Source organism: Camellia sinensis, chromosome 2, assembly GCF_055761805.1.
Source record: "Camellia sinensis isolate YWXY chromosome 2, ASM5576180v1, whole genome shotgun sequence".
NCBI lineage: Eukaryota > Viridiplantae > Streptophyta > Magnoliopsida > Ericales > Theaceae > Camellia > Camellia sinensis.
In genome coordinates this window covers 30716446-30741263 of record NC_138962.1, presented here as the reverse complement: position 1 = coordinate 30741263, position 24818 = coordinate 30716446, and the positions used below count along the sequence as shown (strand labels likewise).

At 35.6% G+C, this 24818-nt stretch overlaps 1 protein-coding gene across 5 annotated transcripts; it reads right to left on the bottom strand.

Annotated features, from left to right (window-relative positions):
- Positions 1-1613: 1613 nt before the first annotated feature.
- On the bottom strand, positions 1614-22245 carry PREP2 (presequence protease 2). Of its 5 annotated transcripts, XR_014360749.1 has the most exons (21): positions 21710-22245; positions 21424-21607; positions 19177-19351; positions 18940-19072; positions 18750-18820; positions 17936-18019; positions 17084-17174; positions 16105-16625; positions 15829-15993; positions 15512-15730; positions 15283-15410; positions 13830-14019; positions 12622-12705; positions 12428-12525; positions 11755-12019; positions 11440-11602; positions 11176-11356; positions 10142-10213; positions 4535-4736; positions 3507-3553; positions 1614-1864 (listed from the first exon to the last, which is right to left on the bottom strand). XR_014360749.1 is itself a non-coding variant. In XM_082914010.1 (19 exons), the coding sequence occupies exons 1-19, from the start codon at positions 21984-21986 to the stop codon at positions 4595-4597; spliced, it is 3243 nt and encodes a 1080-aa protein (XP_082770136.1). In that variant the 5' UTR covers positions 21987-22245; the 3' UTR covers positions 4534-4594. The 5 variants fall into 5 exon arrangements, 1 of the variants encoding a protein (XP_082770136.1); XR_014360750.1 differs by lacking the exons at positions 1614-1864; positions 3507-3553 and adding an exon at positions 3646-4127; XR_014360748.1 differs by lacking the exons at positions 1614-1864; positions 3507-3553 and adding an exon at positions 4190-4450.
- Positions 22246-24818: the final 2573 nt, after the last annotated feature.

Genomic DNA, 24818 nt, shown 5'->3' with positions numbered 1-24818 from the left:
TACACTAAATACCAAAAAATATAAAAATTAAGTATATTTTTCATATTTTTGTGTATTTATTAATTTTTTAAAATATTTTATCACATATATATTATTATTTAGATACATCTAAATAAGGTACATATAAAAAAGTAAAAAAAATTGCTTAAAATTTAAAAAATATTCACTAAAAATAAAAAAAAAACACAAAAAATAAAAAACTCAAATTTTAAAAATCTGCTGAAACCAAACACACTGAATGGTATAATTTAAATTTAACTGAAATTTCAAAATTATTTTTTTAATTTTTTAGTTTTTTAAGAATTCAAAAATAAAATAAAATTATGCGTTTGATAATTATTACAAAAATTACCTTTTTGGTTAGTGAAAACGTTTTTGTTTTAATCTTTTTATTATTATTTTTTGACTTATTTAACTAAAATATGATTTCTTTTAGCTCCGAGGCCTTAATGATCATCAGATGAGCTACTTGCCTATATTTGCATTTGGTGAGGACCACAGTGGTCCTTTGATCTCATAGCTTTTTTTTTTTTTTGAGAGGAAATTTGATCTCATAGGTTTGTGTGTGTATATATGGAACCTTTTTCAAGTCTTCTTGCTATGATAGATCAAAAATCAAAAAATTAAAAGTATATATATATATAAATAAATAAATAAAGATAAATGAGAAAAAAAATTGTAAATCAATAAAAAGTAAGTGAGACATATGTTCGGTGTGCAAATGAAAAATTCGCTTGCATCATTGATTTATAATTATTTTGTTGTTTCTTATTTATCTAATATTTTCCCCTTAAAACAAAAAAAGTTCTTTTTGACACAATTTGAAAAAAAGAAAAGAAAAGAAAAGAAGCTCCCAAATGGTCAATCAATGGGTAATAACATAGTGAGATTCTCTGAAGACTCATGCACTTTCCATGTTAAAAACCATCTCACTATTGTCTTTTGACCATATGAACCTAACAACTTCGCCATTTTCACATTTTTAATTTTTTTATTTATAATTTTCTTAATATTTAAAAATATGACTAGCTAAAGTAAAAAGTATTATTGAAAAGTGTACATTAAAAAATGATTAGTTAAAATAAAAATATATAATTTTTAATTAGTTGTTTTGGTTTACATTTTTTGCATATGTTTTTACATGGGATTTTGCATCGAACCGGTACTTTGTCGGCACCGCCATCTTTAGTATTGTTGGCGCTATCACTTGAACTTGCCATGGGAAATAACCGTCACAACTAACTTGTGGAGAGAAGACTCCACCAAGGTGAAAGCAGCCTTTGAGAAATGCTTCCCCTCCACAAGTAGAAGTTAATGCTTAATGCTAATAGCAGGCCTCAAGGCATTATCAGCCTAGGGCTGATAGCAGCCCCCAAAGTCATCATTAGTTCGGCATCGATAGCAGGCCCTAGGGATGTGCACAAGTCAGTTCGGCTCGGGTTTACCCCTCAACCGTCAGCCAAACCGACCCCTTCGGATTAGAAAACCAGTCATCCATATTCGACTGAATTATTGTTCGAAACTGAATAAAAAAATCAATTTCATGGATGGTTCGATCGATTTCGAAGATATGATAGTGGAAAAAAAAAATGTGAAAAAAAAAACTGAAAAAGTTAAAAAAAAAAGTCACTCATATATATATATATATATATATACATACATACATACATATGCATAAAATTATAGATCTATGAAAGAGAGAGTAGAGAAGAGAAAATAGGGAAAGAAAGAGAGGGGGAAGTCTTACCTACCATATGCATTACTAATCACCAACGTTGTTGCCACTCTTGAACACCGGCACCACCATCGCTCATCGTCGCCACTACTGATATTATTATTGCTTCGTCCGCCACCGTCATGATCTCTATCAACAGAAAGAGTTGAATGAAAAGAAAGACAAGCACCAGATATAAAATGGAGAGAGAGAGAGAGAGAGAGAGAGAGAGATGAATCTATCTCAAAGAAAAGAAGAAAAGTGAAGAGAGAGAGAGACCAAAGTCCAAGACTCAAGAAGAGAGAGACTCTTTAATTTGTTAGGAAAGTCCCAACAGTATTCTTCAGCAAAACTGTCCGTGACACCTCGGGTCGGGCAGTTTGGTCGAACAATCGGATCTAACGCATAGCCCTAGCAGACCCCAAAGCTCACTAGTTTGGCGCTGATAGCATGCCACAAAACTTACTGGTTGGAGCTGATAGCAAGACTAGAGACACCAGTATGCCTCGGCAACCCCATGAAAATGGGAGTAGGGTAGCCTAAAAGCAAGGGACTCCCCTTCTCGTTTACTCAGGTCATGGACCTGCCTTGGTTGTACAGGTAAAACCAAAGAAGCCCCCTCGGGCTTGATACTAAGGCATAACATGGCTAATAGTAGGCTTAGTTGTGGTCTTCGCCCTGGGAAACTGGGGAGTTTGTGGTTAAGTGGCTAAGGGTGGAGACATCACTGAGGTGAATATGAACATAGTTAATAGTAGGCTTTGAAGTCTTGAGAATGCATGTCTTGAATAAACTGAACTGAGAAGGCAAATACAATGGCAAACACTACCCTCGCAAGTGCACTTGCTGAGGCATTTGTGCCAAACAGATAATACATAGTACATGCAAAGGGACACACGACATCTTCAGCTTGGTAGTCCAAGACAGAATATTCTATGTGATTCTTAGGGACACATGTCCTTACTTTATTTGGCCACTAGACATCCTATGGTGCCAAAGAAAAGCGTATAAATACCCATTTCCCAAGGTCCAGGAGAGAATTTTTGAAAATTTGGAGAGATGCTGCCCATTTGTACACTACCATTCTTTTCTCCTTGAACCACTTGCTACACCCTCACCTAACCACTCATTCTCTTGCAAGCCCACATCTATTGGATTATCAATATAGTTTTACCTCTCTAATCATCCCTTGATCATTGTTCACTTTGAACCCCCCTACAAACTTCATACACTAGGCCCATCACCAACCCAAGTCGCATTTGGATCTAGCCAACCTACCCAAAATACAGTCTTGAGCCTAGGTTGAGCTGCGAGCCTTCATACCAAACAATGACCCTTACTCTTTACTTATAAATATTGCAAGTGAACGTACCTTGTAGTTGAAAACAACATGTGAAACCTAAGGTTACAATAATTAGCTGACTTAATTCCCCTTTTCTTAACTCAAATAGACAAACAACGAAGAGGATAGTGCCAATATTTAAATGCATAAAATTACTTTTTACCTTGATTTTCTATTTGACAAAAACAAAGTTTAATATTTGTGACGGCCATTGCAAAAAATTTCAACCGTTTGGAAGTGTAGGCAAATGAAACACTGACTGCATGGACATGGCAGTCTTATGGAACGGAGAAATTTTCATCGACATTTTTAAACTAAATAAAAAGAAATTATTTTATTTATTTTAAAAATATAGTTTCCCACACCCCCCCCCCCCCCAAAAAAAAAAAAAACTATAAAATTCAAAATAAGAAACTACTAGTAATACTAGAGGAACAAAGTGTAATTTACCTTCAACACATTGGATTCCATTGCTTCTGTTAAATAGATCAATAGGCCTACGAACACAACCAATTACAGGATTAATTGCATCAAATATAAGTAATGCAATTTCAATAAAACTGTATTTTTTAGGATGAATTCCACCATGTAATATAATATAGTAAATATTATTTTATATGATTGGTTTTGTGTCTGTAATCCTGTTATAGAACAAAATAAAACATGATTTTCAAAAAAAAAAAAAAAAAAAGAAAAGAACAAAATAAAATATGGAAATATAATGGGTGAGAGTACTATACAAAAATTATTAGGTGGTCTAGGTAGACACCAAATGTAAAGTCCCCTATTGTTCCTATGCCCCAACACAAAGTCATGAGGCCCACCCCTCCAATCACAACACTCCTATGACATCACCCAACCATGCCCAGGACAAATGAATAACTTTTAATAACTGTAGGTCGGCCAGACCTAGAACTGTTCTTAAATGTCCATGTCCATGCAAAAACACAAAGCTACAACAGACTGGTCTGTTGGTTGCCTGTTGGATGATGGTCCACCTACAACTAAACAAATCCCTGTATTGATGTCTACTTATGTTTGACCTTTGCCTCTCCTCATACTCGAACAAACCTGTCAATTTTTGCAAATTAAATCCACGATTTGTAAAGGATTCCACACAATCAACAACAATATGGTGAAATATAACCCAATTTTTTAAGCATTTGGATCCAAAAAATTACAATAGTATATGACTTAGATTACAATGAAAAAAAGCCAGATGTAAAATAAAACTGTAGTGATAATTTGTGAGATCCAGAGTACATTGGTTAGTACAAGGGGAAAGGAAAACTGCAACATATTTTCACTCTTCCATTTACGGTTGAAATAAAATGGGAGCCTAGCCCTGTAACTCAAGAACATAAAAATTACATTCATGCTGCGAAAATGTTTTCCTGCCACAAGAATTGCTATTATTATTTCACTTGCTGATTAAAAAAAAAATACAAAATAGAAAGATGCGACAATGCAGATCTCACCTTGTCTGGGAAAAGAGGAGGATGAGATTTGATTATCTTCATGGAATTCTATGGGAGGACTTAAAGGGCTTTTTTCACGTTAAGGAAGTTAGAATGTTCCTTGTTTGCAGCATCAACATCATCTGGAGATGCCACCGCAACCACAACCCCTTTATCTTTAACTGCCTCAAGTGCACCCGCAAATTCCTTGAAGTCATTCAAGCTTTGGAGAAGGGGAAAAAAAAAAAAAGCCTCAAATCAGATTCAAGCCATTTTGAACAGAATAATTTCTATAACTATGCCATAGAACCAACAAATGGAATAATTTGAATTTTGAAAGTCATCATTGAAGAAATAGTGTAGATTATACTCCTAATGAGAATTCGCAATACTAGCATAAAAAATTTAAACTCATTCCCAGTTATTTCATATTGGTAAAATATATATTTTTCGATGAGTAAAGAATTCATTAAAAAAGCAGGATATGAGAAAATTAAATTCTCTATCAGAACTCATGAAAGTGCATTGGCAGCATACTGGTTTTTTAAGACCTTGAAAGTTCATGCACACACTACCTTGCAAACCAGTAGTAATTTTACCCAAAGAAACCTAGAGCATGTTTGGTACAATGGAATGGGATGGAATAGAATGCCTATTCTAGCTTTATATTCCCTTTTCTTCATTTGATATGCTTTGATTAAGTGGGAATAGTTATTCCATGAGAATGCCTATTCCAACAAAAAGTGAGAATACCTATTCCATTCTAACATGGAATCATCATAAAACAAAATAACGATCTCTCACATAAAAATAAAAAACAAAATGATTGTTTTATGCTGTGTTTGGTTGGAGGATTTGAGAAGGGATTTGGAAAGGAAAATAGAAAACGTAAGTGAAATGAGAATAAAATATGCCTAAATTTTACATAGTTTCACACACCTTTTCCCTTTCCCTTTCCAATTCTCTCTCCAAATACTCTAACCAAACACAGCATTAGGGAAAAAAAATTCTCTTCCAATCTCTCTCTACGAATACTCTCACATACTAAACTGTAAGAATTTATGTATTATTGATTGATGTCTTGATTGATAGATTACAAGATTCATTAATTACAATTCCTATACAATCTATATATAGAAGAAAATGTGGTAGTAGGTGTAGTGGAGGTGATAGTGGGTTAGGTGAAGTGGAGTGTGTAGTGGAGTAGAGGTAGGTGAAGTGGAGTGTGTAGTGGAGTAGGTGAAGGTAATGTGGTAGTAGGTGTAGTGGAGGTGATAGTGGGTTAGGTGAAGTGGAGTGTGTAGTGGAGTAGAGGTAGGTGAAGTGGAGTGTGTAGTGGAGTAGGTGAAGGTAAAGATGGGAAATTCTAACAGCCCCCCGCAAACTCAAGGAGGAGAGAAACTAACCAACTTGAGTTTGGAGAGAGTAACAAAACAAGAAAATACATAAAAATAAAAAAGGATAGGAGACACTGTATGGTCGTGTCAGACCGTTGGTGAAGACACTGTATGGGGTGTCATAACGTTGTAGAGGACACTGTATGGTGGTGTCAGACCGATGTAGAAGACAGTTTATGGGGTCATGTCGGACCGTTGTAGAAGACAATGTTGTGACAGTTTACGGAGTCTTGCTGGACCCTTGTAGAAACTAACCGGAATCAATGTCGGGACAGTTTACAAAGTCTTGGCGGACCCATGAAGGAGCTAACCGGAATCAATGTCGGGACAGTTTACAGAGTCTTGTCGGACCCTTGAAAAAGCTAACCGGTATCAAATGTCGGGACAGTTTACAGAGTCTTGTCGGACCCTTGTAGAAACTAACCGGAATCAATGTCGGGACAGTTTACAGAGTCTTGTCGGACCCTTGTAAAAACTAACCGGAATCAATGTCGGGACAGTTTACAGAGTCTTGTCGGACTCTTAAAAAGTTGCACCCTCAAAAGGTGTGCCCAATTTTGTCAAAAGGTGTGCCATCAAAAGGCGTGCCCAATTCATCAAAAGGCGTGCCATCAAAAGGCGTGTCCACTTTGTCAAAAGATGTGCCATGAAAAGGCGTGCCAGTTTGTCGGGCGGCAAGAGACGCGCGATACGCGTGGCTGCCTCGGCTATTTAACCAAGACGAAGGCTGAGGCTGAGGCATACCATTCTGAAACCTCTGAAACCAACCCTTCGCTGAAAAAACTCTGCCTCTGCGGAGAGAGAAACTGTGGAACACTTTGTTGCCATTCTGTCACCAACCCTTCCGAACATTACCAGTCTGAAATTGCTATTTCGCTGAAACACTTAGCAACCCAAAAACATGGCCTCTTCTTCCCGTCCAGCTACCCAGAACCTGCTCACGCTCTTTCCAGAACTGAACGAGCCCACAAGAGAAATAACTGGTGCGGTGGCCAGTGAACCTCAACCAAACACCTCTGGTTTTGCTCCATTGAACTTTCCGATGCGGTCGGTGGAGCAAAAAATGGCGGTGCAAACTGATATTGAGGCTAATCAGTATACTCTGAAGTCATGCGTGGAAACCATGACGGCGGTCACAAATTTGTCGAACCGGCTGCAGAGTAGGACAAATGAGGTGCAGCATTTAAATTCCCAGCTGGCTCTGCTCCAACGCATGTATAAGGATGCGCGAGCAGAGATAAGTGTGCTGAAAGCAGAAAATAAGGAGCTGAAGCGGAAGGCCACTGTGATGTTCCGATTTGGAGGTCCGCCGTATGCTGCAGTGGAGGAGTATGGAGGAGTGAACGTGCTCGGCGGCGTAGGAAACACGGAGGCAGCACCGTCAAGGGCCGCCCAGGACGGAGGAAAGAAGAAGAGATCTGCAGCAGAGTAGAGAAGAAAAATCCCACTGTGGGTGTTGGGTGTGTTTTTTTTTTTTTTTTTTTTTTTTTTTTTCTCGTGTAAAATTATGATCGGGGTTGATCCTGACATGAATAAAATAAGTGTGTTTGGCAAACTCGAATGGTAGGTGTGGTAAGGCAGAAAAATCAACTGGAATGAATTTTTTTTTTTTTTTTTTTTTTTTTTGTGAAAATAATAATAATAATAATAATAATAATAATAATAATATTAATATGGAAATCATGGAGTGGGCGGTGGTACAAAAATATTGTGTAGAAAAAGAGGGAGATGGTGGAAAAGAGAGGCCACTCATGTTATTAAAATAAATTAAGGAATTAAAAAAAAGTGATATTGGTTTTGTTTTCAAAAAGATGGATTAAAATAAATATAAAAAAAAGAAAAAGAAAGTGGAGACCATGATGAAAGGTGGGAACAAGTGTGCTGGTGCTGTGTTGTAATGGTCAGAAAGAGAGATAAGAAAATAAAATAAAATAAATTTCAAGGTGCTGTGTTGTAATGGCAATGAATATCCACCATCATAAAGAGTATCAGTGGTGTTGCATATGTTTATGAGCATTATTTGAGGCCTTTCTTTCTTAACCCACAGCAGACTGTTAACGTCTAGTATGTCCCAAGGAAGAAGGACATCTTCAGTAAGCCAGATGACATTCTAACTGCTGCTGAGAAGTACATAGAAGAACATGGCCCGGAAGCATTTGAGAAGCTTGTTAGCAAGGATAGGGAAACCAAGTTCAGGAGTAGCAATTACACGTATTTTGATGAGGACCACAGCTATTGAGCCTTGTTTGGCTGAGGGAAACACCTTTTTTCCGCTGCTGTTAGGAGTATCTTTCCGGTGGAGAAGCTGCTATGGACTATTTGGGGAGAGTGATGTCGAAAGCCGGAGCCTTGGATCTCGCCACCGGCGTCGGCGAAAAGATCGAGAAAGACGATGTTCTCTCCGCTGTCCAGAAGTATGAGCAGTATCACGGCTACTATGATGCCGAGAGAGAATGAGATGTTATGAAGATATGATGAGGAGGTAGGTATGTAGTAGACAATTCTAGCGGACTAGGTTGAGGTCCGGCGGGCGGCCAAGGCGAGGTTGCCGCCCGCCGGTGAAGCGAAAAAATATTAAATTCTTAACCTTGCTCTGATACCATGTAAGAATTTATGTATTATTGATTGATGTCTTGATTGATAGATTACAAGATTCATTAATTACAATTCCTATACAATCTATATATAGAAGAAAATGTGGTAGTAGGTGTAGTGGAGGTGATAGTGGGTTAGGTGAAGTGGAGTGTGTAGTGGAGTAGAGGTAGGTGAAGTGGAGTGTGTAGTGGAGTAGGTGAAGGTAATGTGGTAGTAGGTGTAGTGGAGGTGATAGTGGGTTAGGTGAAGTGGAGTGTGTAGTGGAGTAGAGGTAGGTGAAGTGGAGTGTGTAGTGGAGTAGGTGAAGGTAAAGATGGGAAATTCTAACAAATCAACCACAGATAACTCCATGATTATTATTCTACCAGGTTCAATATATATATTTTTAAATTATGTTTCAATTTATTTACATGTTAGTTGCAAGGCATGTATATATATGAAACTCTATGAAATCATAATATTCTATGTAAAATAGAACATATATATATGTATCACAATTTTTTTCATATATAGTTTGTTTGTATCCTTTCTTTTTTTTTTTCTTGATTTAAATTTTGTTTCACATACACAAGATTGAGTGATTTGTATCTTTTGTTTTACTTTTTTTTTTTTTTTTGCCGTGTGAACTAACTTGAAAATTTAATTTTTATTCCATGCATAAACATTGCACAAGTGATTGTAATTTCTGGTTGACAGATTAAAAATTTTTTGCCTAAAAGACATTAATGATTTTTTTATTTATAAAGTTTATGTATTTACTACAATCATTCTAGCATATGTTATTTTTTTTAATTTTTTCATTGCTTTAATGAATGTTGATTAACTATTATTTCAATTGTTTTTAATTCAGGCCTCGCCAAATTTCCCCCCCAAAGAATGAATATTTTTTAATGCAGTTAATGAATATTTTTATTTTGTTATTTATAAATATTTTTATTATGATTGTGAGTATTATCCGATTTTAAAATTTATTATTTTGTTCATATTAGTGAATTTTTTACAATTTTTATTCATTTTTTAAATTTAATATGGTTCTACAATATTTAATCTGGTCGTTATTAGTTTGGTAACCATTCTATTCCATTCTATTTACTTAACAAACCAAACATGGGAATGGGAATGGTCATTCCATTCCCACATCATTTTACTATGTCAACCAAACAGTGGAAAGAGAATGAACATTCCATTCCATTCTACCATGTATTCCATTCCCACTTCATTTCATTCCATTGTACCAAACAAGGCGCTAGTGTTAAAACATCACAACAGCACATTTTCAAGATGAGCTGTGACTGTATTGGAGGCTTCAATATGTGATGCTATGGTCGGTTGGTGTATTTTACAACTCAAGTCTGGGTCAATGCATTTTTGTCTTTTATATTACCCAGAAGGCAACAATGCATTTATTGTTTGCTTTGGATTTTCAAATCAATTTTTGAGAGCTCAAAATCCAAAATTTGTTTTAATCATTTTTTTACTCTCACACCCATCTATTCAACTACAAAACTCCAAATTTGTAAAACTATGTTCAAGATATACAACCCAAACAAATTTTCAAATTTTGAAAACTATTTCCAGAAAATTCTATCGAAATTGATTCTGAAAACCAAAGAAAACACAGCCAAAGAATTTGTACCTGGTTGATAATATCTCTTCACGTCTCCTTTCCCTTTCTTCATCTGTGACTCCAAGTAGGTACCGTAACAAACTGAAAGGGCAAGTGAATGCCATTAATTACACAAACACCAGTCAAAAAATTAAGAAACAAGAAAGGAAAGATAAGATATCAGAAAACTCTAAGAGGTCTCTAACAATGCATCTGCCTTCCCCACCAGTTTTAAACCCTGAAGTCATTTGTTAATTTATTTTCACCTTCTTACATTTTACTTTTTCCTTTTCCATTGAATGTATGACAGTTCATTGTCCAAAAGTTATTAGCATCCTGACAGGTGCTGCTTCACATAATGAGGGACTCTGTTTATTTTTCAGGAACCTTACAAGGTCAACACCTTGAGAGTATTATGAAAAACATCTAGGAACATATCAAATACATACATAGGACACACACACCCCAGCCCCACCCACCCACACACAAACATGAGAAGATTGAAACAATACCAACTGTTGGTGAAAGTGACTGACACAATTGCAAAAAACTTCAGAAGGGATGATGCAGCTTTCTCCTTTTTTAATACATTCCCACTGTTAAGCCCTCAATACCATTTATCATAACACAATGATGGCCCTTGACATAGCAAAAGGCCGAAAAATGATTCATGTAGCCAACCCTACCTAATCGGGACACGAGGCTTAGTTTGATTTGGTTTATGTCATAACAATTAGATCCATAACCTCCCAAAACCTTCTACCATTAAGATTTTGAGGAGAAGTATGGATAATTCATATTGCAAAGTTTATAGGTCTTGTGGATACTTTTGTTAGAAAAGTAGGACTTAGTTGTACTTTTCCCAAGATTTTATCACTCTCCTGAAAACCTCTGAGATTAAGAACAATTGAGGACAGAAACCAATTGTTGTTCTTCTAAACATTATTTAGTTCACTGAATTCTTTCTTAATAGATTAATTTGTTCCTCCTGCAAAAGATTTATCACATACAGACAAGCAGGATGACTTGTGGAACAAAAAAACAATAGCAGGCTGCTGACTTACCTACTATATCCTTTGGCATCTGGTAACTGATATGAATCCACATCTCCAATGGTCCCAATAATTGCTTTTGTAAGAGTATCATCATCCATTTCCAATTCACGCAGAAAATCACTAGTTGCATCATATACATCAAGTGTCTTCAACAAATTGGGGTCTCGATAAGATAAGAATGAGAAGACCCCTAAAATGGGAAATCGAAAAGGTGTGAGTAACACAGAGTTAACAATTACAACCGTCTGCCAACACATTAACCCAAAATTGTACCTGAGTGAGTGTCAAAATCACAGAAGCCTCCATAAGCCCCACCACTAACACGTACACGATCCCACAACCATGTGTTACTAATGTACTTAGAAATAACATATGCACTCCCATCAAGTTCATAACCAGTCTCGTAGATGTTAGCCGCTTTTCCAACATAATTGACCTATAAATATAGAAAGTGGTGAACTCTGTTATACATGGGTCTATCTAGATTGACATCAGTACAAGATGGCAGTCATCAGTTTCTGCAAGTCCAATGTAAATAGGGAAGAAATGCAAAAAGATGACAAGTTGGCCAATAGTTATATGGTTTACCTGAGTGGGTACCACAATGGCTTCATTTATTGAAGGAAGTCGAGCGTTCCAAGTAACTGATTCAACAGTGGAAGTGCTTGGAAGCAAGTCAAGAAATTTGCTAACATATTTCTCCGAGTCCATAAGATTTTTTCCATCAGCAGTCAAATTTACTAAGCAACCTTTCCTTGAAATTAAGGACCTGCGGATCTCCTCAAGAGACAAAGAGATTCCATCCCAGTCCTCGTCAACTCTCTTTTCAAGAGCTTGTAGAAATTCCAGGTAACTTGTAAACACACCAAAATTAAAAATGTGAGTTAGTTCTGTTCTCTAAAAGCTTAAATCTTAACATGTTTTGTCAGTTAAGAAAACTTGTATAACCTTGGAACCATTCAAAAAATCAACCATACCAGAACTGAAATATAACAGTTAAAGTCACTGCACAACATCACTTTGAAACATTCAACTTAATACACATGAAAATGATGGGAAGGTCCTAGAAATTAACACTAAATTTTCAAAACACCTTATACTTTGTTATGAACTAATGAATGTCACATATTGCATATCCTATACATTTCCTGCCTTTTCAAAATATACATTTGCATTTCAACAAGCTGACAAATGACACTACTATACACCATTCAGTCAAACAAGCAATTTAAATCAATAGATAACAGTCCAGATAGCTAACCTAGCGCCACCCATTTGTTCAGAAATCCACCCTGCAACATTTAACTTTGCATCCATCCTTGTGGCTGCAATACCATGACCACTGCCTCTTAATCGGTTCTGATAATGAAACAACTCATGGAATTAATTAATTAATTAAAAATTAATAAAGTTCACTTTTAATGATAATTTGTTCAAAAACTGCAAGATATATACCTCCATTCTAGCCTTGCTTTGGGAAACAAACTGCTTAAACCGCTTCTGGTCTGTAAATTGAACATCTTGAAGAATGCGGTTGACCTACAACCAACCAATGTATATGAGCTCCTCAATTTATTATCAGCAGGCTATTGCTTGCTCAAAGGGTAAGTTATAGATTAAATCAAAAGGTAGAGCAATAACTTAAGTATCACGGTATGTTAATGAACACAGGAAGCACAGAACAAGCCTCATATCATGGCAGAAATAATAAATAATAAAAACCTATCCACAGTGAGAGCTTAGTAGGCCTGACCATACATCATGGGAAATAGAAAACTAATTCTTACACATGTAATTTCAGAAACCTATGTCCCTGAAGCACATCCTATGTAATAGTTTTTGTATAAGTACATTATAAATAATAAAATTTGTAATAAAAACTTGAATAATAGTACCAAATTCTAAAGAACACTTCCACCAATGCAAAAAGATGTAAACATTGTATCCTTTGGTGGTAGGCATGAAGTAGTTAAACCTCTACCAGCTATGGTACAATAAACCAATCAAAAAATTCACATTAAGCAGTCCAATCTTCTACACTGCCCTGAAGATCACTGAGGGAACAATTATAAATATATACAAGTACACAAAAACATGTATGAAATAAAACAGGCAGTACGCCACCCAACAGACTCTGACCCATGTAACAACCATGGAGAAAGACTAAGGATAAAACGTAACTAAGTGCAAAAAAAGTAATATGCATTGCATATTATTTTCCAATCATTATGACTCAATTAGTATCCATGTTTCAAAATGATTTCTTATTTTGAGAAAAGCAATTATAGGATGCACATTAAGCAATCTCATACTCTACATTGCTTTGAAGATCATTAGGTGAGCAATGTATCCATATGCAATTTCACATTATGCAATCCCATACTCTACATTGCCTCTCCTTAGGGTTGCACTCCTTTTTTCATTCAACAAAATTTCTAATAGAAACAATCAAAAGACGAGAAGATTATCCCTTTGCCAATAACCAAAGATGCTCCTAACTCCTACTCCAAGTTACTCTTACCATTTTCAGTACAAGCATACATAATCACAATCCATATGGGCACACAAATATAAAGGACACCCCCTATAGAGATAGAATATGTACTATAACTATAATTATGAAATAGCATATTCATTTGCAAAACTTGAAAACAATGATATACCAGGTTAAACAAATCATCAGTGCGTCCTGACATGGCTTTTCCCCGAACAATTATATGGCTACACGGATCTTCCTTCCCCCGTACTGATGACGTGAAAGGATATACTGATATTCCTCCAGTTTTCCTTCCAATTAACTGATTAAGTTGCACAAAATCCATGTCTTTTGTGCCCATCTCCAGCAATGATTGACTGTTGAGCAATATGAGTAGCCACAGTTAAAACTTTCCAAGCAAAACATTTCAGTCAATTTTAGTTGGCCAAATATGTAAACAAGTATAAGATCTTTTTTCTTCTGTTGTTTATTGTTTTGTTTATATCATGTTAGCATGCTAATTTCAGAGTCCATTTTCGAATGTTTGACTAAATGTTTTAAGCTAGAGTCTATCTAAGCTCTCCTCTATTACCTAACAAACTGATTGAGTAAATCTAAGACAGGACCCGAGCATATGAAAAAATAAGTTTGCCTTTCATGCTAGGATATTCGCAATGGATGTTTCTTTCTTGGGTGACCTATAAAAGCCTCACAAAACAAAAGGACCCTCCTGTGATACACATTAACCTAGAAAACACAAAACACCCAATAGAGAAATGTGATACATTAAGGAAGGATGGGAGTGCCAACTAGGTATATTGATGTGCCTTACGACATGTAAAAGAAGGGGTTCCATGAGTTCTGTTTTTTATCACAAACATGACCGATGTGTTTTCTTTGCTCGGATGTCCACAGCTATGAGAAGGATGTCTGATTTAGAGAAAAAAATCTATAGAAAACCACAAGAAGAGCTATGCGTCATAGAATAAAATGTTGAGTCATCAAGAAATGAAATGTCTGTAAGTGGTGAGCAATGAGCATGATGGAACCAATGTTGAGATGAATGATTTGAAAGACAATAGAGTAGAAGGAAACTGATGCAGCAAAGATGAGCTTGGCTTAAGTGGAAAGTTATCACAGTTCCAGCATAGTTATATTTCTTTCTTTTTTTGGTACATTGGAGGTTGTAGCCTAGGGGCCAGGGACTCTTGCCACACACTTGATCTCTTGTTGAGGTTGCTAGGGGTTTTGTCCACAATTGAGCTGTGAGAATATTTCAAAAGACAAAAGAGCCCTCAAATCAGCTGAATCACCAACAAGATTATTTATTCTGAGTTCCAGTAGAAAGGATAAAACTTTGCAAACTTAAGACGAGCAATACTATGGTATACATTATTCATATTCTGTCATCCTTTATTTTCTCTCTTTTTTTTTTCATTTGAGGGTTGAGGAGGGAGGGGGTTAAAATGGACGTGTAGTAATGAAGATTAAGAACTCATCCAACTAAATTTACAACCAAAAAGTGCTGTGATGAGAGAAATTACTAGGCAATTTACAGGTTGCAAAATCCTAAAAGCAGGTTTAGCACTTCACTACTAAATAAGAAACAAAAAATTAATGAGATGTTCAAGGCATCTCACCAAAAAAGTGGTACAAGAGGAAGAAGCTCTTGCTTCAGTGAGCTCATATTGAAGACAACTTCAGTGTACAGCACATCATTGGTGAAGAGGTCATGCTGCAAAATCTTCACCCCATTTATATCCCTAACCTACAATCAATGAATGCAAGCTCATTAGTTCAGTCAGATTCTCCAAACCTGATAGAAACAATCTGGATCTTCAACTGCAAGATAATTAGAACCATGATTACCTCTGTGGGAACAAATATGGGTTTTTTTGGAATATCATTTAAAGAGAGGCTCGGTACAGTTTTCAAAGCTTCTGGTGGATCAGGAGTTTCCTGTTTCAATCGTAACTCATGTGTGGCACGTGCCAGCTCAGCAAGATCTTCATCAGTCATACTGGCTTTAATTTTACTTAAAATTTCTTTCTCAGCCGCTTCATCTCGAGAAGCCTTCTCTGGATCAGGCTGAAAAAATAAATAAACACCCAATGTTGTTTTATACAAGTTACAACCAGAATAGAAGTATTACTACCAATAACTCAAATTCTTAGATAATTGCTCACCTGCATTTCTACGGTTACACGGTGAGGATTATTTAAAATGAATTTCTCTATTAAAGGAGCAAAAACAGATTTGGAGCCTTCCTCAGCTATTCTGGCTTTCAGTTCCATCAGGGGTTTCTGATATTTTAATGGTTGAAATGGATCCATATCATATACCCATTTTCCCTGTAAAACAAAAATTCACACCAAAAAAAAGAAAAAACCGTCTTTCAGATTTAGGGAGGAACAAAAGGAATGTCATTTTGGCAAACAGCAACAACCACAAAGCATACTTACAATGGAGCGAAGCATCAAGGCTAAGCCACGAGGGAACGACCCAGTATTGTTTTCTCTAAGAGAGAACTCAATTGTATTCATGGATGCCTCCACGGCATCTGAATCAAATCCTTCCTCTGCTAAATTTTTAAGCATATTCACGATCAATTCTTCTACCTTTGGAATGTTATCTTCAGAGACACCCTTCAATCCAATACTAAACTGGGGCTGAAGAAGTTCATCTTCAACCCCACCCCCAACAATGGCCTCTCCTAAACCACTTTCCAGCAGGATTTTTCTCAAAGGAGATGCAGGTGTACCCAACATTAGATGATCCAAAAACCCCAGTGCTAGCTCAGTTTCCAAGTCTAGAGGCTTATCATGGAGCAACCAATTAAGGCAAACCATGTGCTTTTTTTTCAAGTCACCACCTTCAGCAGCAGGATATTTCTCAACAATCCTGACTGGTTCTGAAAATAATTTCTGTGGCTCAATTCTAGATTCGCTGGGAGCAGAACTTGCATCAAACATATCTAGATACTCTGTATAAGGAAAGGGAAGCATGAGATGCTGCATTTTGACATGAAGTTGCCAGATTCCCAGTCTCATCATTAAGTAAAATAAATAAAGCAATAGAAAGATTAGGTATGCATAGGTTGTCAATACTAGATTACAATAACTACATTAAAAAGAAAAAAAAAAAATCAATTCTCATGAACTTTCAGCACTAATGATTTGACCCAATGTCAATTTTTACCTAAGCCAGGCATAGAGGTAGAAAAGCACGTGATTCATGGCTTAACCTCTGGTTTGCTGGCCAGACCAATGAAGTTTCCTAAATGCAGCTAATATTTGCAGGGATAATATCCTTTCCAATATTCTTTTAGGGAAATGCACAATTGGTATAGTTTACATTTAATTTTAAAAAAAAAGAAGAAAACAAAACAAAACAAACAAAAAAAACAGATGACATTTATAATTAGAGCAAAGGGAAAAATACCACTCAAAATGCGAAGACGTTCATTGGGGTCATCATCACCATAAAACCAAATCCTTGCATTGCTGGGATGGTAATATCTACGGTGAAACTCCTGCAGTTTTTACAGAAACAAAACGCATGAAACCCAAAAAATAAATAACACAATATTGAGATGTACAGTAGGTATCCATTGCAGCACAACTACAGCATAGAAGGTGCAGAATTTGTATTTTGGGGTTTCCACTTAATCTCTTCGAATCTAAACTTTCAACAGACGCTGCAAAACATCATAATTACGAACAACATAATAATGGATACTTCCACCATGGTAGCATTTCCATGCTTCATATTCATGATTGCAATACCATGCAATCACATAGCACACACATTATACAAAATGTGCATTAGTCACAGTACCTTGATAATTAAAGTCAATTTATTGAAGAAATAAAATATCAACCTCTTTTGGATTAATTTAATAAAAATTTTGATTTTCTACATATCTCAACAAATAGTTCTACCCAAGACCTAATTCATTTCCCCAATAAGAAATCATAATCATCACATCAATTGGACAATGGTCCCAGCACATAGTAAATTAAATTTAGGAGGGTGTTTGGGAAGTGCTAGATTAGTATACTTTTTATGAAAAAACGTGAAATATGGATTGAGTTTGAAGTGATGTGGTAAAGCGGTGATGTGACCCAAATAAGATGATTTGACCCAAATAGGATAATGTGCTAAAATAGCATGTGCATTAACAATAGGAATATAAAAAATTAAAATTAAAATTTGAAGTCCAACTGAAGAAAACTAGAAACTTTTATAACAAAATTCTGGAAAAAATGTAAATTAACTTCTTAGGCAACAAACCTTGAATTCCTCAAATGTGAGCTTGGGAATAACTAGTGGATCACCCCCACTATCAACACCATATGTATTGTCTGGAAAAATAGCCTGTCAGGAATATAGTGCAACATCTATCAATAAAATTGTTTTACTCAGACCGCGTGAGATATCAACAAAATATATTACTCCAATTTTTACAGAACAAGATAAAACATAACAGAAACAGAATGGAGGCAATCCATGATAAGCACTAGTAAGAGTATCATTCACAGAATTGAACCACATTCTATAAGCAGACATGATATCATCCAAATATGATAAAGTAGGAGATACAATCAGAAAGCCTAAATATTGGTCACAACTTCTTAACAGCGGGTATTGAGTAAAAAATAATGCATCTGGCAGTCTATTCGGTAGCTTGATAATTTTAAATCAAGCGAGAAGTGCCTATGAAATGAGTTTGTTGCACAACCAAAAAGGAACTAACAACTTTAGTCCCACATAAAGTGAGATAGAATAAAAAATAATTTGAAGCCAAGCAATTTAAATTTTGAGTAACATTTCCCAAGTATCTTTGCAAAAGAAAAAAAAAAAAAAAGGATAAATAACAACAGCCAAAAATGAACTTTTCATACTCTCAAGGCTCAGAAAAGGAAAATAAATGAATCCAAGAGATGACCATTTTGGAAATGACAAAAGGAACATAATCGCATCTGACTATCTACAGTAACTAATCTCATGTCCTAGATAATTCAATAATGCACAAATCCTGTTTGACAATAACTCTGCAATTTATTAAGTATCAAAATACATTCATGACCAGGAGCAGAATACTTGCCTGTTGTGATGCCCGGCCCAGTATGTTATCAGGCTGGGAGTATACACCTTTCATCTCATTAAAAACAACCCCTGTTGTTGACCATGAAATCGTTTAGAAAGAAAATACAAGTTTTACGTGATTGCACAACAAGACCAGAAAATACAAAAGACTGCACAAGGAAGAGGGGGAAAAAATCATAAAAAACCACCTTTATAAGTTATGTCCTCTGAAGGGTTGTTTAACTCATAATGCCAACCCTCTTGTTGAAAAGTCTGGAAGTCCTCTACACATTTAGGGAAAAAGACAGCATCCAGGTATACATCTACCAAGTTATAGAAATCCTGTTTAGAAAATAATGACAATACATTAATGTGAAACTAGATCCAAGAGAGAAAAGCATCCACATTTTTTATTCCAGAAACTTTGTAGATAGATTTTATTTTACCTTTGAATTTGTGGAAGCAACTGGATAGCAAGTCCTGTCAGGGTAGGTGAATGCATTCAGAAATGTGTTCAAGCTCCCTTTCAAGAGTTCAACGAACGGTTCTTTCAAAGGATACTTTCTTGAACCACACAATACGCTGTGTTCCAATATGTGAGGAATTCCAGTGGAATCTTTCCTGCATTTACAATTTAATCAGAGCAATGGTAACATTTACACCAACAGTTCAAAGCCCACTCAAATTAAATATAGAACCTCAAGATTGCAGACGTAAATTTGGATCAACAAACCACATTCTTCTTGGCCTTTAAGATTTTGCTCAAGTTTGCTACTCATTTAAGGATTCTCAACACACAGCAACAATTCATTTAACCAATAAACTTTTTAAAGGATTGCCTAAATGAATTAATTGGTTCCAGGACACAACCTATGACCACTCAATACACTGGAAACATGGATATATTCACTGATAATGGCCATTTTGTTCACAACTTCTAGTTTGATATGCAGGCAGGAAGGAGGTGAATTTTTTTTTTTAATATATTTTACCAAATTTAAATCTCAAGTGCTCAATGGAGATTTACAATAGACAGATTCACCAGATTTTTGTTGTTTTTTTTTTTTTTTTTGATAAATAAGAATATTTTATTGAAAGAGCATCAAGACGATGCAAAGAATACAAGAATGCAAAATATCAAAGAGAACTCAAACACCTAACCATTATCATCATCCAAAAAGTCTAAAAAAGCAAATAAATCCGGATCCACTCTTCTCTCGAACCAACTATACAAAGTAACTAACAAACGATTCTCTAGCCACGATTCACCAGATATTTGTTGTATCACTAATGGCACCACAAAAGCTGAGCATTTTGCTATTGTTCAAATTACCCAAATACATATGCTTGTGGATATCTCTAACACCTTCACGTGTTGTGCACACATAATGGCACTGTGTACTTTACACATCGGATTGGGGACTTACATGTGGCAGCCTTTAATAAGGACATGTGCCTAGGCAGTATACTCGGGAAGACTTGAGAAAATGGACCAAAGTCCAAAAAGGGAGTTCATACCATGCAAGCATTAGTTAGTGCAGTCAAGTAATCTTACTTGACTTCAATACCGCAGTTCCTGCACTGCACCATTCTTACACACCTAAGTCAAGAAACCTAACTTCGGTATATTAAAGTCTTTAGCAAACACACTGCAAGACTGGAATTTAGTGGCTTGGTAGCTAGAGAGAAAAGAAAAACACGTTGCTAGATTAATGTATGAAGGCTTGAAGATAAAGGAAAATCCTAACAGACTGATATACTCATTAGCTGGCATATACTAATAGAATTCCGATATATCTGAGAAGTTTGTTACAGTCCTATAAATAGGAGGTAGTACTCCTTACTTTACATCACAACAGATTTCTACACACAACCCTAGATAGATCATTCTTGAGCTCAGTAATTTGTGTATTTTCTCACACTACCATCTCCAGCCTCTCTCTCTATTGGGCTGTTCTATTTCTCACCCAGCCATTCCATCTGTCCTGGTGTATGCCTCCACTCTCCACTGACCCTGATTAGCACTACCCACAATGCGCATTCAACTCCTTTCCCAACATCACAATTTATACTTTGGAAAGCAATTACCTTAAGGTTGTGTGTTTGGTTGGAGGATTTGATGAGGAAAATGAAAAGGGAAAGGGAAAGGTAAATAGAAAGAATTGATAGGACTCAAATTCCAAGTTATGTTTGGTTGAGTTAGGAAATGGATAAAGAAAAGAGCTTGCTGTGTTTAGTTCATGGCTTTGGAAGGGACTTGGAAGGAAAAAAAGGAAAATATAGGTGAGATATGAATGAAATATAATTACATTTCACATAATTTTCCATTTCCTTTTCCAAATCTCTCTCCAAATTCATGAACCAAACACAGACAAAAGTGAACCAAAAGATAAAAAGTGGCATTGCATTTCCCTGTCACTTCATTTTCGCACTTCATTTTTACACTTTCCTTTCCCATGTGTTTTCCATTATAACCAAACCAAACTCGGATTGCATTTCCTTTTTCTTTTCCATGTTACTCATCAAATCCTCTCCAACCAAACACTGCCTAACCATTTCAAGTTTCTCAACGCCAAGCCCAAATCAAAATTTAATATCCCATCTAAAAACAAAACGATCAATTGGCAATAACAAAGGCATAATCTTATTGAATTTGAATACCAATAGTCCCACTATCTGAATTGTATACTTACGGAGGAGTGCGAAAAACAATACCAAAGACCTTATTCTCATCGTCATTGGAGACTGACATGATTTCGGCACCGGTCTTCTTATGCTTGTAAAGAACAGCTCTTGATTTACACTCTTCAATGAACTCTTCCGATACTTTCTCGAACCCAAGCTTCTCAGCAACCTCATCATCGGCACCAAGCATTTCTACAACAATCCATAAAACCCTAATTCAGGCCCCAATATATATATATATATATATATATATATATATATATATATATATATTACAATCAAAGATAGGGTTACCTGGAGAGGGCTGTGTAGGTGGAGTGGCAATAGCTCTGGTAGAGAGACTCGAGAAGTGGCTTCTCAGAAGCGAAGGGGGTGAGGAGGCTGTGGAGAGAAGCCTCAGATGGTGCCGAATAAGAAAGCGGCTATGGAGGTTTGGGATGGAACGGTGGCGTCTAGAGAGAGAAGAGAGACGAGTGATGTTGTGAGAAGAGCGAGAGAAGATTCTGGTGCAGACGAGTGGAGTACATGAGAGAGAGCGAAGAACTACGGCTCTCTCCATCGATGTGCTCATACACAGAGCTTGGTACAGAGGGAGAAGATGAAGGACAAGAAGAAGATGAGAGAGAGAGAGAGAGAAAGGGGGGTGTTTGGGTATGGGTTTGGGGTTTTGATTGGATTGGATTGGATTGGGAGGGAAATAAAATAATCAAAAGGGGAAATAAAATAATCAAAGGTTAAGAGGCGGTGTTGCAAAATTCTGGTCCAGAAATTTGTATGGTAATCCACACGCCATATAGCGAAGACTTGCGAATTACGAAAGTGTTTCAATTGGGCTTTTGGCTGTAGTGGATGTGGCCTATATGAGCTTGGCTTGGGCCGTGGTCGATTAGGATTGTTTTGAAAAGGGAGTTAAATGTTAATTTTTAATTTTTAATTTATTTTGAATTATATTATTTTTTATTTTTTTACATAAATTTTATAAAAAAATTAAAAAATCAATTTTTGAACAACTTCTCAAAACTATCCTTAATGGCAGTGGCTTAAAAACTTGAACAAGCCCATTTTTGATAATTGAAATTGAAATAATATATGTTCACATCACATCTAGGAGTTGTTTGGGATGACCTACATAAGTGTATTTTTTATCTTTTTACGAAAGGATGTGCAGAAAAATAGAGAGATGATGTGATAAAAAAAGATAAAAAGATAAAAGTGTGTACTTATTTAGGATAGTCAAACTTGGCCCTAATATATTTCTCCATAAATTATTGCCTTCTCACAAATACAATAAATCGAGTCTAATTTTATTCACACATTAATAAAGTATTTTTTATTGATTAAAATAGTTAATTTTTTTCACTTTAAATATGGTCCATCTCATTTTAGTCTAACCTACTATTTTAGCTAATTAAGGGGTAAAGTAGTTACTTAGGAGCGTTTTAGTAAGATGGTTAAAAATTGTATTTTTGACTTTTTTGTGAAAGAGAAAAGTGAGTTAACAGTTGGGAAGTGACTTTTAACTTACTTTCCAAAATAGGCCTTAGTATTTCAACACGTTAAATGTTTGTCTTCCTTAACAATAAACTTTAGAGGTGCTCGCAGTTCGATTGTGGCAGGAAAACCTCCAATTCGCCATTCGTCTGCTAAATTGGTAGATTGAAAAAAATCAATCCGCATCCGTTCGCCAGATTGATAGATGTAGATTGAGCGGATTGATGAATTGGCAGATGAATGCGAATCAGTTTGGCGATTTAAACTTTCACAAATTTTAAACATAATACAACAACTTGTTAACATTTTTTTTTGGATAATAATCCACCTCAACATAACCAAAAAATTATGTAAATTGTCAAATATCAATAATAAATACATATAAGCAAATCATCCATTATCAAAACTATTTCATTACTTCTTTTTTTTTTATTCAAAAACTATTTAATTTATTTTTTTTAAAATGACAAAATTAAGTCTTATATTTTTCACACAAAAATACCAAATATTAACACTTGTCATTTGATAAAAGGATTTTGACATTGAAAACAAATTGAAAACATAACAAAATATCTAAATTATTTTTCAATTGAAAACACTAATAGAATATTAATAAATTAAAAATACAAAGTCTTACAAATTACTAGGGGTGCTTATAGTTTAGTAGTTCGGTTGTTGTTAAAGGAATCTCAAATTCTTCATCCATTCAAAACTAAGCGGATTGAAAAAAATAAATCTGCAATTGTCCGCTCGTCGTCATGCATTTGTCCAAAATGCGATGAATTGGTTCGAATTAGTCAATTTAGGTGGATCAGAATATCTGCTGAACACCCTTAATAAACTCTATGCTTTAATGGTCTAAAATAAGAATAATGTAGGTAAATCACATAACATTATTAGTACATTAGTACATGATGTTTGGGATCTATGTGATAATTATCTATGTAAGGGTGCCTAAAAAAGTGAAATTTGTTTTCAATAATACTTCGTAACTCGAAAAATATGGCTTGAAAGTGGCTCGAATACCCAAAACAACGCTTGCCTCTTGTTTTGGGTATTCTTCAGACAGAGGGAAGAGAAGAAGAGAGAGAGAGAGAGAGAGAGAAGAGAGAAGAGAGAAGAGGTGAGAGAGAAGAAGGAGAAAAGATGATCGACAGTGATGGTGGCGGCACCGGTGGGTATCTCGATCTCCTCTTTCAGACTTTGTTTTCTCTCTCTTTTTTTTTTAAAAAAAAAAAAAAAAAATTGTTGATGATGTGTTGATGACGATGATGATGATGATGTTGATGAAGATGTTGTTGTTGATGATGATGATGATGTTGATGAAGATGTTGATAAAGCTGTTGTTGATGATGATGATGTGTTGATGAAGATGTTGTTGTTGATGATGATGTGTATCTTTCTCTCTCTCTTTGTGTTCTCCAGCTCTCTCTTTTCTCTTTCTTGTTCTTCATCTTCAGAAAAACGAGAAGGCAAAAGAAAAAAAAATCAAAATGTTGTCGTTTTGGACTCGGGCCATTCGAACCTCATAATTTTCGAGCTATCAATCGGAACTGATTTTTTTTTTTTCTTCAAAATGAGTCATCATATATGATACACTTCTATGTTAGAAGGGAAATATTTGCAAGGGTAATCCTAGCCTTTGTAAGGGCCTAAAAAAAATGTTTTAGAGCTTTAAATCTTGAGCTCTAAAGTCACTTTTAATGAGTTGGCAGTAAATTCTACTTACTATGATGTGATGTTTTGGTCTTAATTTTTTTTTCTCCTTATTATGTCATTAGTATTCCATTAAAGTATTAAAATTAGTGCTCTGAATCATTATTGAGCCTAAAAAATATAAAGATAATATGACAAAAAACTCCTTAAAATTAAGGTGGACGTAAGATTGATGGCCGGCAAAACTCTCTCCATA

Excerpts from the sequence above, each read along its gene's own strand:
- PREP2 (XM_082914010.1), bottom strand. The coding sequence starts at position 21,986 with ATGAGCACATCGATGGAGAGAGCCGTAGTTCTTCGCTCTCTCTCATGT. Across the intron at positions 21,608-21,709 it reads ACCTACACAGCCCTCTCCAG|AAATGCTTGGTGCCGATGAT; the intron begins GTAACCCTATCT and ends GGATTGTTGTAG. Across the intron at positions 18,821-18,939 it reads AGAGGACATAACTTATAAAG|GGGTTGTTTTTAATGAGATG; the intron begins GTGGTTTTTTAT and ends GGTCAACAACAG.